This window comes from Jaculus jaculus, chromosome 19 (assembly GCF_020740685.1).
Source record: "Jaculus jaculus isolate mJacJac1 chromosome 19, mJacJac1.mat.Y.cur, whole genome shotgun sequence".
Taxonomy (NCBI): Eukaryota; Metazoa; Chordata; class Mammalia; order Rodentia; family Dipodidae; genus Jaculus; species Jaculus jaculus.
This window is the reverse complement of record NC_059120.1, coordinates 23136401-23150257: the sequence shown is the minus strand read 5'-3', so window position 1 is coordinate 23150257 and position 13857 is coordinate 23136401. Positions and strand designations below refer to the sequence as shown.

Here is a 13857-nt window from a genome sequence, read left to right as displayed (position 1 = left end):
CGCAGCTCTCATTCAAGTCACAGAAGCTCTGGGCTTCTTTGAGTAGATCCTTTTATTTCCACCTACTCATCTCAGGCCACTCTGGTTTCCCTAGCCCTTGTTCTAGAATTAGGCACACATCTGATTCTACCACAATTCCTTCTTTGCTAATTTTCCTAAGCTCACCTCTTAGATGTACTAGAGAGCAGCAATGACAAGAATGCAGTTTTTGAAGCAAGCAGACACACAGCATTATAACAAAGAAGGCAAAAACAGGCCAAAAGGGGGGCGGGGGAATGCAGCAATCTTCCCAGTACCATTCTCAAAATTAAGTCCATCAGTTGTAAACTGAAGCAAAAAATGTTAAAAAAGGATGCTTAAAAATGTAAAAAGAAAACAAAAGTAACTTTTATAATCAATGAAATGTAGGTATTTCCTCCCTTTCTGTTTTAGAATTCAAATTGTCTATACTGGGTATTAAATTTGTGATTTGGGCTGGAAAGATGGCTTAGCGATTAAGGCATTTGCCTGCAAAGCCAAAGGACCCAGGTTCAATTCCCCAGGACCCACAGAAGCCAAATGCACAAAGGTATGCATGCATCTGTGGTTCGTTCCCTGTGGCTAGAGACCCTGGTGTGCCCATTTTCTCTCTCTCTCTCTCTCCCTCCCTCTGCCTATATCTGTATCTCTGTCTCTCAAATAAATAAATAAAATATTTTTTTAAATTGTGATCTATGTATTTACTAGCGAGAAAGAGATAGAGAGATAAAGAATGGGCACACCAGGGCCTCCAGCCACTACAAATGAACTCCAGATGAAAGTGCCATCTTGTACATCTGGCTTATGTGGGTTCTAGGGAATCCAACCTGGGTCTTTAGGTCTCACAGGCAAGTGCCTTAACTGCTAAGCCATCTCTCCAGCCGTTATTAAATTTTTATCACACACACAAAAACAATGTTTAAGGAGCTAGGAGATGGCTCAGTGGTTAAAGGTGCTTGCTTGCAAAGCCTGCCAGTCTGGGATTCCTCAGTAGCCACTTAAAGCCAGATGCACAAAGTAGCACATGAACCTGAATTCCTTTACAAGGACAGGAGGCCCTGGCATGTGCTCACACCCACACACTTTCTCTCTCTAATACATAAATAAGGAAGTGTTTTTTAAAGTTTAATATTTGAAACAATGAAGCATTAAGAGAAGACTAATTTTAAGATAACTTCTGAGGTCTATTGTTATTGACTACATTATAAAATAATTTTTCCCCTTAAGACACACCATATTGCTAACGTCGTAAGTTTAAGTTGTACAAACATTTTAAAAATAAGTACAGTAACACATAAACACAACATACTGACTAAAACTATTCCTCACTCCACAGTGTATTTGTTTTCAAAGCCAACAAATATGAAATATAAAGAAATCAAGATAATCTATGCATGGAGTAAATCACACAATCCACTTTAATTGTGATACTCATGCAGTGCTAAAACTGCTGCCTCTATTTACAGATAAAAAGCTAGTCAGGTCTTGTTTTGATGAGTTTTAATGTCTATTTTATTAAGTTGCATTCATTCAGAACTTCTAACCTAGCAGAAGAACGAGGAGTGCATGTACATGAATAAACACAAGTGCGCGCAGGAACACACACACACACACACACACACACACACACACGGATGAAGCTAGGATGGTGGAGCACACCTGTGACATCAGCCCTTATGAAGTATAGAAAGGATGATCAGGACTTCAACGTTATCCTCAGTTACATAGTTATTTCCAGGTCACCCTGGGCTACATGAGACCTTGTCTTGAAAACAAAGCCTACAACAAGAGGATTTTACTCATAAAAATGCTATGACTTTTCTTAAGCATGGGCCTGAAATAAATTCCATTTTAACCAACTTCTAACGTTCCATAAAACATTCTGAAAGAAATGCAGAAATACCACTTTGAATAAAATTTTATGTAATTTGGGCTGAAGAAATGGCTTAACAGTTAAGGCATTTGCCTGCAAAGCCTAAGGACCCAGGTTTGATTCCCCAGTACTCACTTAAACCAGATGCACAAGGTGGCACATGCATCTGGAGTTCATCTGCAGTGGCTGGAGGCCCTGGTGTGCCCATTCTCTTTCTCTCTCAAATAAATAAATAAATAAATGTATACATTAAAAATCTATGTACTTTGCTACACATAACTAAAGAACATGTAGAAGATCCTTAATTACTCCAGTGCTCTTTCCATCCATCAGTACAGAAGCTATGATGTTTATAGGGTGGCAGAAGAGCTGGACATTGATCCTGAGGAAACAATGTACTTAACTAAATGGGCAGTATGGGTGGGACCTGAGGAAGGTGTGGGAAATCCTAGGAGCAAGTATGAGTTCAATCAACTCCTGTCGGACTAAGATCTATGTTTTCTCTAGAGGAATAGAAGCTTCATTTCCTATGTGACAAAGCTTTTTCTGTATTAGACCAATTCAGGGGTTTTCTGAATCTTCTATGTAAGAGACCAATGCCACATGTGGCTCTCCGGTGTCTTCTTCACAGCTTCATGAACAGAAAGAGCGAGCCTTCTTTTCCCACTCCAGCAAAAATATCCTAAAATAATACTGGCCCAGTAAGGATGGCTTATGAATAAACCAGGTCTGTTTCCAGAAGGTCCTGTTAAGTTAAAGATGAGACACAGTACAAACGGAAAGGGTACTGACTAACAGGAAGTTGATGCTGATGTAAATATACTACTCTATACTTACTCCAATCTGACAACTTCTGAAAAATTACTAAGAAAATATACAATTAATATTAATTTAGTGTATAAGTATATAAGGTCAAAGAAGTATTAAAGGAAGTGACGTACTCAAAGATAAATGTAAAGACCAGAACCCACCAGCACCTAGAGTTAAGAAAAAAAGAAAGATAAACACAACTTGGGGGAGGAGAAAATGTGAAGAATACTAGATTGTCAGAAAAACAAATGTAATGTCATGCTATTTCAACAAAAGCTTACCATCTACAAAGTAGACCACAGTTTATTTTGCATCCATACTTAGAATACCACATAATTTTAGGACTACCTCTTCAACAGGTAGTGTGTGGTGATTTGAATGTAAATTGTCTCCCTTAGCCTCATGTGTTCATGATTAATCCCCATTCTCAATCCCCAGCCAGTAGAGCCTTTGGAAGAGACTAGAAGAGGAGCTTCACTGGGGGATGACCTGAAGTTTAGTATCTCAGCTCCAAGCTCAGTCCTTACACTAACTACCTCTTTGCTCTGCTGCAGCGACAAGATGTGAAGCAGCTTCCAGTGCATGCCATACTTTCCCTGCCATGATGAAGCTTCCCTTCAAAACAGTAGGCCTGAAATAGTCCCTTCACTCCCATAAGCTGCTTCTTGTTGGGTGTTTTGTTCCAGCAGGAAGAAAGGAACTGCAACGTAAGAGAAATACACAGTATCCGATTCAGGAAACAGCAAATGAAAAAACTGTAAGACCTGATGCCATGTCTGGTAAAACTCTTCAACTCTGAAAGGAAATGATTCTACCAATTTTGAAGCCTATTTGTAAGGTTTTGTGGTTGTTGTTGTTATTGTTGTTTGGGTTTGTTGTTGTTGTTTTTTTAAGGGAGGATCTTGCTGTAGCCAAGGCTGACCTGGAATTCACTATGTAGGCTCAGGCTGGCTTTGAATTCACGGATCCTCCTACCTCTACCTCTGGAGTTCTAGACTTGGAAGTGTGTGCCCACCACCATATCTGGCTTTTCAGAAAGGTAATTTTTATAAGCACATTTGAGAAAATTTTTAGGAAGACTCAGCAATGTTTGAGATGTTAACAATGGTATATTTTGTAGTTCTTGAGTTTTTCATTAGCAAGCATAGTGATGGCCTATGAATGAGCACTGATCTAACATCTTTTCCAGTTTAATCACCACTCTACTGCTAAATTAAGTGAATACTATTATCCCTATTCTACTAAGGCTCAGGCAGGGTGAGGAAACTGGCCAAGGCCACAGATCTCCAATGGCAAAGTAACAATCTGAACGCAGATCCGACTTCAACGACCGTGCTACCCCAGTATGCCAAACCATCTACACATCCAGATGAAGATGCTGGTTAAAAAAAAAAAAAAAAAGCACCACAGCTGGGCATGGTGACGCACGCCTTTAATCCCAGCACTCGGGAGGCAGAGGTAGGAAGATAGCCATGAGTTCAAGGCCACCCTGAGACTACATAGTTAATTCCAGGTCAGCATGGGCCAGAGTGAGACCCTACCTCAAAATACAAAAAAAAAAAAAAAATCATTTTGGGGCTGGAGAGATGGCTTAGCGGTTAAGTGCTTGCCTGTGAAGCCCAGGGACCCCGGTTCGAGGCTCGACTCCCCAGTACCCACGTTAGCCAGATGCACAAGAGGGCGCACACGTCTGGAGTTCGTTTGCAGTGGCTGGAGGCCCTGGCGCACCCATTCTCTCTCTCCCTCTCTCTATCTACCTCTTTCTCTCTCTGTCTGTCGGTCTCAAATAAATAAATAAAAAATAACAACAAAAAAAAAAGTTTAAAAAAAATCATTTTGGGCTGGAGGGATGGCTTAGTGGTGAAGGCATTTGCCAAGCCAAAGGATCCTGGTTCAATTCTCCAGTACCCACATAAGACAGATGCACAAGGGGGTGCATGCATCTGGAGTTCGTTTGCAGTGAGTGGCTGGAGGCCCTGGCACGCCCATTCTCATTCACTCTCTCTCTCTCTCTCTGCCTCTTTCTCAAATAAATAAATAAAATATATTTTAAAAATAGTAATTATATAGCACTCATTCACAGTATTGCAAATAAGGCACAAATCTTTAAGGAAAAGTAATGTGGGGTTGGAAAGATGGCTCAGCAGATAAAAATCTTGATACACAAGTATGAAGACCTGAGTTTGGATCCGCAGCACCCACCTAAAATGCTGAGCATGGTGACATATGCCTGGAATTCCAGCACTGGGAACGAGGAGGCAGACCCTGGGGCTTGATGGCAGGCTAGTCTAGCGGAATCTAGTGATCTTAGAAAAATGAGATTGAGGAAGATGTTGATTTCTGGCTTCCACACACATATGCACTAATATACAGAAATACATTCACACGTAAGCACATATATATGCATATCATACATATGTGAAAAAATAATAGTAATGTGTGTAGCTCCACAATGTTCATACTCATTCCACAATACTAAGGAAGTGTGTAACCTTCCATTTATTCATTCTATCTCTGCAGTTGATTCTAAGGGAATTGTTTGGCAGAGACAGAAACAGCCACAAACACAGAGTACTATGTATAAAACTTTCAGAGGCAAGGCTGACGACGTACATGAGGGGTAGAGCCCTTGCTAGTACGTGCAAGGCTCTAGATTCCATCTCAAACACTAAAAGAAAACAAAAGCAACCCAAGATTCCAGAAGCAAATAGATTCTTAATACATAAAGGTAAAGTATGATAGTCATGCCAAATAATAATCATACAGGTCACATAGAAATATAGGATTTGTTTCAAATTAAAATAACAAAATGTAGTTATAGCCAAAACTGCATATAAATGAGTAAAAAATGAAGCAATGTTTATGATGCTTATGGCATTATGAATAATTTTTCATTATCCTTAACAATTTTCGCTCTGCTAGTGATCAAAAGTATAGGCATCAGGTGCAGTGGTACAGGCCTATAATCCCAGCACCTGAGGAGCAGAGGTGCAAGGATCCTATATTATATAATTAGGGTGTGTCTTTTATAAAAAGGAGGGGGGAAGGTGGTAAAATAGTTGCTTGCCTAGCATACATAAAGCTCTAGGATTCAATCCCCAGTACCACCACAAATGAAAAAGGAAGAAAGAAGAAACCATGCAAGCAGGTCATAAAATAATAATGGTAAAAATGGGTTTTTATATGTTTCTGAACTTATAAAGAAGATGGGAGTTGGAGGGATGGCTAAGTGGTCAAGGTATTGCCAACAAAGCCAAAGGACCCAGGTTCAATTCCCCAGGACCCACGTTAGCCAGATGCACACTCATGTGGAGTTTGTCTACAGTGGATGGAAGCCCTGGCACATCCATTTTCTCTCTCTCTTTCTGTCAAATAAGTAAATAAAAGATTTACAGGGCCCCAGTTCCTAAAAATGTGAAAATATGCTTAAAGATAACATTTATAGCAATGTTTAAAAGCAGCAAAAAAAACCTTGCTATTTAAACAACAGTAACCAATGACCTAAGAAATGATTATCTCTGAGTACCAAGAGTCATTCAACACATCTTTTTCCTGTGTGCCTACAATGTGTAAGCCACAGTTCTTACCACTAGGGCTGCAGCAATATCAAAACACAAGAATTTCTATATTCACGGTGCTTACATCCTAGAAGCACAGACATATAATAAATAAGATAAACAGATAAAATAAATAGCATATTTGACAACTGTAAGTGCTACAGACATAAGTATAACTAGAAAAAGGGACATGACATAAGTATAAGGGGTACTAGGTCTCACAAGCCTGATGAGTGACTGAAACAGGGAGGGAAGTAAGCAATGTGACATCTGAAAAAGCACTGGTGGATGGGACACAAATGCCAACACCTGCCCAAGGAAGCTAATGTGCTAAAACCTAGGATTGCAATTAGCATTAACAACCTGTACCAGTGTTCCCAGCAGAACAGACAGCTGTGCGGTTACAGCTGTGCAGTTCTCAGAACACTGCTCTGCCTCAATTGCTCTTGCTGACAAATCCTCCAATGTTTTTTTTCTGAGGTAGGGTCTCACTCTGGCCCAGGCTGACCTGGACTTCACTATATAGTCTCAGGGTGGCCTCGAACTCACAGCAGTCCTCCTACCTTTGCATCCCCAGTGCTGGGATTAAAATCGTGCACCACACCTGGCTGCATTGCTTTCTTTAAAAAATAAAAATCAGCCGAGCATGGTGGTGCACATCTTTAATCACAGCACTTGGGAGGCAGAGTTAGGAGGATCACCATGAGTTGGAGGCCACCCTGAGATTACACAATGAATTCCAGGTCAGCCTGGGCTACTACAAAGGAAAGCCAAAAAAATAGATAAATAAAACCTATATACTTCCTTGAACATCTCCTTTTATCCTAGGAACCCCAATGGGGCAGTGCACATCTACCATGGTTCATCGTAAGGGTCTTCTGCCCTCCAGTCCCTTGCATGACTCATGACAATAGTGTGCAAAACTCCATGTACCTGTGAAACTAACACAAATGATGCCAGGCCTTTCTGGAGCTTAATTTACAAGAACAGATTTAAGGTGAAAAGATGCACTTAAAGTTGGCAGGAAAGTTAGAGGACAGTGGAGAGGAAGTAAAGGTACAAGCTCAAGGGAGGACATCCAAACGACAAAACAGGGAAGGCGCAGCAAATGTCGGATCGGGCCGGGGCGAGGCGGGGATCAAACTGTAAGGTGCCGAGTATCAGCTGAGTATCACAAAGAAATTTCCAGTAGTGGGAACGTCCAAAACACTTAAGTAAGAGAATGTGCTGGCATATAATTTCTGACAATCATCCCAATTTTTCAATAGAACTAGATTACACTTTAGAGAAATCAAGGCACATGCCAGAGAGAGTTCAGGAGACAAAAGTAAGAGGGATCGAAAACAGAGAAGCAGAGACTTAAGATGTGATTTAAAGAAACAAAAACCGTAAGAAATTGCCTCACAACTATCTGAGGAGGAAGTCGCACCCCACCATTGATAGACCACAGTGCATAAGACATGGGGGTAGCGACGGGCTTCTGCACTCAGCGGGTCACACAGGTAAAGCGGTGAATGGTAACGTACAACAGACAAGGCACTTACATGGGTGCTTTTTGAAGCACAAAGTGGGAGAATCCCCACTTAGAACATCTACGGCAGCTGACACTTCATGTAGGGGTGCCCTGCTCTAACCCTCCAAGCATACTAAAAACTAGAGAACAGATGACACAGAAAAATTCCAGTTGAGGCATGGCTAAAGCTCAAAGGATCGTGCAGGGATCGTGCAGAACGTGGCCTATTTGGAACACAGAGTACCCATTGGCAGGCAATACCACATAAGATTAGCTAGGTAAGATGAGACCAGATAGAAGCAAGCTCTGAAATCTAGGATGCGAAATCCGAACTTTCTTTCACAAGCACTGAAGGGAAAGGAAAGAAACTGCTTTTTTTATTTTGCAGGCTTATTATTAAGTGAGTAAAATACTATGGCAACGTACACCGGACCCTTTCCCAGCATTATGAAACTGGCTCACTGGCTTCCTACTACTAAAACTGTATGACTCTCAGGCACACATCATCATCTCTATGAAGGTAAGTCTCTGTTCATGTTCATACTAGCCCCACCTCCCAATGCTTGTCAATTAACCTTTAAATTCTTCAACGGGAAGCCACATGTAGTGGCCCATGCCTGTAGTCCTGGCACTCAAGAGACCAAGGTGGAGGACTGACATGAGTTCACGGCCAGCCTAGGCCAGACTGAGGCCTTGAAAACAAAACAGAAGTTCCTCAGCTACCCCACACCACCTCAACACTCCAGAACCTGCCTGCCCAGGAAACATCCAGAGCAGGAATTGACAGATGGCTGAGGGGCTTCCCAACTCAGGGGTGGAGTGTTTGCCTAGCATGCACAAGGCTCTGGGTTTGATCTCTAGAATGGTATAAAATGAAAATCAAGCAAGGGCTGGAGAGATGGCTTAGCACTTAAGGCGCTTGCCTGCAAAGCCTAAGGACCCATGTTGGACTCTCTGGGTCCCATGTAAGCCAGATGTACACTGACACAAGCACACAATGTCACACATCACACAAGGGGGCACACATGTCTGGAGTTTGAGTGCAGTGGTTGGAGACCCTGGCACATTAGTTCTCCCTCTCATTAAAAAAAAAAAAAAAAGGCCAGTCTGTTGAGCTAGCCTTAAAAAAAAAAATCAATAAACAAATAAAGATGACATAATCCATGACCTCAAGAAATTCAGTCTGATGTGGACAAAAGCCAAGAAAAGAAATCAACACAACACAGTGTTAACTATGAAGGAAGAGGAATGCTTATTACATCAGCAAAGCAAAGAACACGGACATCATCTACAACAGAGTTAGGGAAGACTCAGAGACCACTGTTAAATGGGCTGAGTCTGAAAAACAGCACCCTTAAGAGAATGGGGAAAGTAGTGGGATGACAGAGTCACAATCAGACCTAACAAAGGCTGGGCAGGGCAGACCTGCTGGACTCATAAATGACAGGCTAATCCCACATGGGTAGATAAGTATAAAGAAGCAAGCTAGAACCAAATCACGAGCACAGGCAAGTTAGCATTTTCCAGTACACTCCACTCTGTCACCATTATACATGTTTAACATTTTGTGCTTGTTTCTTCTCCCTAACAAAAATAGAGGCTCTTTAAAAACGTATGGTGTGTATGTGCACGCATGCTCGTCTGTGTCCTACGGGACATAGCACCGCAATACAACATTCTGAAACAGACAATTCATTTGAACTGAATAAAGGCTCTAATTCATGAGTAAAAAAAGCATCCACTTCCCCCACAAATAATAAAATGTAAGATTAAGCAAAACTAAAGTGGAAGTGGTGGAAATGATTAGAAATAAATATAAAGGAACTTTCTGGGGAGGTGAAAGTATTCTAATTTGTAAGAAGGGTGAATTATACAAGTGTATCCATTTGTTTGAAAACTATGTAACTAAGGCTTATACATTGTAGTTTATGTAAATTTTACTTAAAAATCTGTAAGAAGGGGTAGGGAACAAGAAACACAGATGAAACAATATCAGAATGTTCTTGACACATCTTGGGTAAAGTGAATGAGGGAGTTATTACTATATTTACTTTGAACATGTGTGAAATCTTATTATTACAGTGTGTGTATGAGTTCACTGGGTGAAAAAACATCTGTTAAATTTTTCAAATAGCAGAATAATTAAGTTGTTCTTTCTTCTCATGTTTGGAAGTGGTGTTGCTACTTCTAGTCCTTCTTCAATTGTAAAAGAATATGTATTCGAAGACAAATTTACTGTCAACAAGATGGACACAAGGAGAATCTAATAACCACAAATTTCTTAATTAAGCACTAGACGTTAAAATTAACTAGTCCAGTTACCAAATATATGTAAAGGCCAACAAAATAGGTTAGAATTTTCTAATCTTCAAACTGTGTGAAACCAAAGGTAGTGCCTGAAAAATAAGAATTAGAATCCTGGAATATACGATAGTAAAAAGAATCAATGTCATTCTCTTTTTTTGATTTGTATTTATTTGCAAGCAGAAAGAGAGAGTGAGTGTGTAAGTGTGTGTGTATGGGTGCACTAGAGCCTCTTGCGGCTGCAAATGAACTCCATACACATCCAGGTGCTGGGGAGTTGAACCCAGGCAAACGTAGCCTGGCAGGTATTGCAAACCAGTGCCTTTAAACTGCTAAGCCCTCTCACCAGCCCTCTCCATTCCATTCTTAATGATTTCAATCAATTCATTCATTGTATCTCAGTAATTTCTAGCTCACATTATCTGCTCATTATATTGTATTCGCATACTTAAAATACTTCATGCTTAAAACAAAGACTTTGCTACTCACACCAAAGCACAAGATTAACAATACTCTTTAGTTCAGTAAATTACCTGTTGCATAATCCAATCTCCAAAAAGTTCAGTTTCTCAAATAGATATTCAAAGAATTTTATAACAGTGAATGAACAGCTACAATTATTTAGTAGGACAAGCTGAATTATACTATTTTGCTGCTATTCCTACTATTTCCCATTCAAATGTATTTTAAATTTCCTTACTCAATAATCTTGCCTTGGACTGGTTGGAAGGGGGCATGAGCAGAGTTTTGGAGGGTTTGGTAACACTTGGTTTCTTCACTGGGCGCTGACTCTGCGGGTGTATTCTACTTGCAAAACTCACTTAAGCTTTACATTTAGATGTGTACTTTTCAATACATAATACTCCAGCAAAACAACCTTAACAAAAAAAAAAAAAAAAAAAAGAGTTAGGGATCCAGATCAGAAGTTAAAGGCATTTGCTTAGAAACCTTGCCAACCTGGATTCAATTCCCCAGTCACCCACATAAAACCGGACTGGCATTCATTTGCAGCAGCAAGAGTACTTGGCATACACACACACACACACACACACACACACACACACCGGCACGTGCGTCCACAAAATTTCTAAGTCATCAAAGTCAGCGCTGATGGCTGTCCTCAAGTTCTCTCTCCTGTAGCAAAGGCCTGCTCTATGCACTACAAAAAATGTAATTCAAGTAAAGTATTTAATATTTCCTGTTTGCATACTACATTTGCAAAGAAGAATTCAGAAAACATACAATCTAATAGAAAAATGTGTTTAATAGTTTCCAGAATTAATCCTTAAAAATAAAAGGCACTAGCCGGGCGTGGTGGTGCATGACTCTAATCCCAGCACTGGGGAGGCAGACGTAGGAGGGTCGCCTAGAGTTCGAGGCCACCCTGAGAATACAGTGTGAATTCCAGGTCAGCCTGGACTAAAGTGAGACCCTACCTCGAAAAACAAACAAAAAATAGTCACTAAACAGAAGAAAGACGAATGGGCACAGCAATATCCACAATGTAGTAGCATGTTTTATGTTGATTTTAAAAGGAAAGCAAACGGTATCGCTTCAGACTGTACGGAAGGTAAAGCTGACAAAAAGGGGGACGTACATCACAGAAAGGGTACCAGAACTGTTAGTATTTTAATCCAATTCTACTACTAGATATTTCAGGGAAATCAAAAGCAGTAGACAACATTATCCGCCCCGAAAGTTGAGGGAATAAACTGCAGGAAAGCAATAATGCTAAGATTTGATACGAAATGTCCAATGACTAGCAAAGACGCTTGGGAAGTCACCTTTTCTGATTCACTCGCAGAAGGTAGGTAGGGAAATGATTTTTTTTTTCGGTAATTTCATCACTCAACACACACTTCTCTTTCCTCTAATCTCACAACCTCCCAAGAGTTCAATGAGAACATCAGGCTTCTACTGGGCGGAGGCAGCTGGCGTGTCGTGCCCGTGCCCAGGGACCGTGATCGTCACCTAATGCACACTTTCACCTTTCACCTACAGAGCCCAGGGATGGAACTTTGTCCTCCCAACACCTCGAAGCCCATTCGCCTTTGGCAGATGAAATGTCAGGGCGACCGGCTCCAGGAGGGCGCGCGAGGTGCCACTGTAGAAGGGAACCCATGCCAAGTGGCCCCAGAAAGAGAAGCACAGAATTGCCCCTGGCGACTCTGCACAGCAACTCCTCGGGAGTGGCGTCCAGCCTCGACCCGGGGACTTCAGACACCAAGCGCCCCAGCCCGGGCGAGTGCCACGGGTCACCCTCGACTCCCACCACCACCTCCGCGTCCACAAAAGAACAGCCTCCGCGGTGCGCCTGCAGATGAGACGGCAAAACTAGAACACGCCCACAAAGTTGGCACCGAAAGGAGGCTGGCTTGGAGGGGACTGGGGACCCGGCTGGCCCTCCTCCTCCGCCGCCGCCCGCCCGCCCGCGACACCGACAAGCTCGGGGCTGGGACATGGAAGGAGCAGATTCCCGGTGCGGCCGCCCTGACCCCGCGGGGCTCCGGGACTCGGGGCCGGGGCGGGCGGGGAGGAGCGCGGCGGGAGCGGTCGGCCCGGGGCCCGGGGCCCGGCGCCGGCGGCGCGGACACAGCCTTACCCGCGCAGGCCGAGGGCGCGGCGCCGCTTGTGGAGCAGGCAGAGCAGCAGGAACGCGGCCCCCGCCAGCGACGTGTTCCGCGTCGTCATGTACTTGCTGAAGGCCGCCATGGCAGCGCGGAGAGCGAGCCGAGCCGGGGACGGGGACGCGGAGGCGGCGGCGGCGTGGCGGCGGCGACTGCCTCAGTGCAGGAAGCGCGGGGGAGACTGGGAGGCGAGCGGCGGCCGGCGGGGGCGGGGCCAGCGCGTGACCCCGCCCCCTGGCGCGCGCCGCCGCGCGCAGCCCACCTCGGGCTAGGGCTCCGCGGGAGCGCGCGAGGGCGCCGAGCCGACCACGGGCTCCCGAGACCCGCTCTGCGCACGCGCGGACCCCCGCGGACTCGCCGGAAACGCGGCGGGAGGAAAGCGCGGCTCGGAGACTGTGGCTGCTCCTCGCTCTCGGGCTCCTTGGTTCTGCCAAGGTGTGGGAGTGCCCCGGCTTGGGCCTGACTCTCCTCAGGGTACACAAACACACCCTGGCTTGCACAAGAACTGGAAGAGCGGGCCAGGCTGGCGCCGAGGACTCAGTGGGCCCTGCTCCTCGGGTGATAGGTGGGCACCTCCCTCTTGAAGGAGCCTTGGGCGGAGGGGAGCGGCCCGGTGTCCGAGTTTTCTCACTGGACTGCCGGCACACGGAGCCGTCGCGACCTCCTGGGAGCGAAGGGAGATGTGAGAAGGACTGCACATCAGCTACTGGATGGATACCTAGCCAAACCACAGGAGCTCTAGGGGAGTGTAAAATCGATTTGGGAGAACCCAGCCACCACTTTTTAAATTTCTTGTTATTAAGAATAACGCAATAGAAAAGGCTCAGAGTGCATGACCAAACAAAACAGGGAGTTTTGGGAAATCTTTATTCCAGTTTTATTTTTGTAAGTATGTGTCGCGGGTGGGGATATAAAATGTATTTCTTTATGTTAGGTCTGATCAGTTTGAAAAAACTGTTCTTTGCAAAGGGACGTTCAGAATTAACAGTCGTACATTGTATTAATGCTGGCCTTACTCCCAGAATCAGAAAGGCTTTTACAGATTACAGCATTCTTCTCCTGTCCCGCCCCTCCCCTGCAAAATTGTTATCCCGAGCATTTAGCCTAGTGCATACACAAGAAGTTAATGAATGGCTGTGTTCTCTTGAAGAAACT

The 13857-nt window shown here is 43.6% G+C and overlaps 1 protein-coding gene across 1 annotated transcript in view; it reads right to left on the bottom strand.

Moving 5' to 3' along the window:
• Nucleotides 1-12821, bottom strand: part of Abcd3 (ATP binding cassette subfamily D member 3) — a 75321-nt gene extending 62500 nt beyond the window's left edge. Inside the window, exon 1 of the mRNA XM_045138443.1 lies at nucleotides 12678-12821. Within this exon, the coding sequence (XP_044994378.1) occupies nucleotides 12678-12787 (110 nt within the window). The 5' untranslated portion in view covers nucleotides 12788-12821. The remainder of the gene's footprint in view (nucleotides 1-12677) is intronic.
• Nucleotides 12822-13857: the final 1036 nt, after the last annotated feature.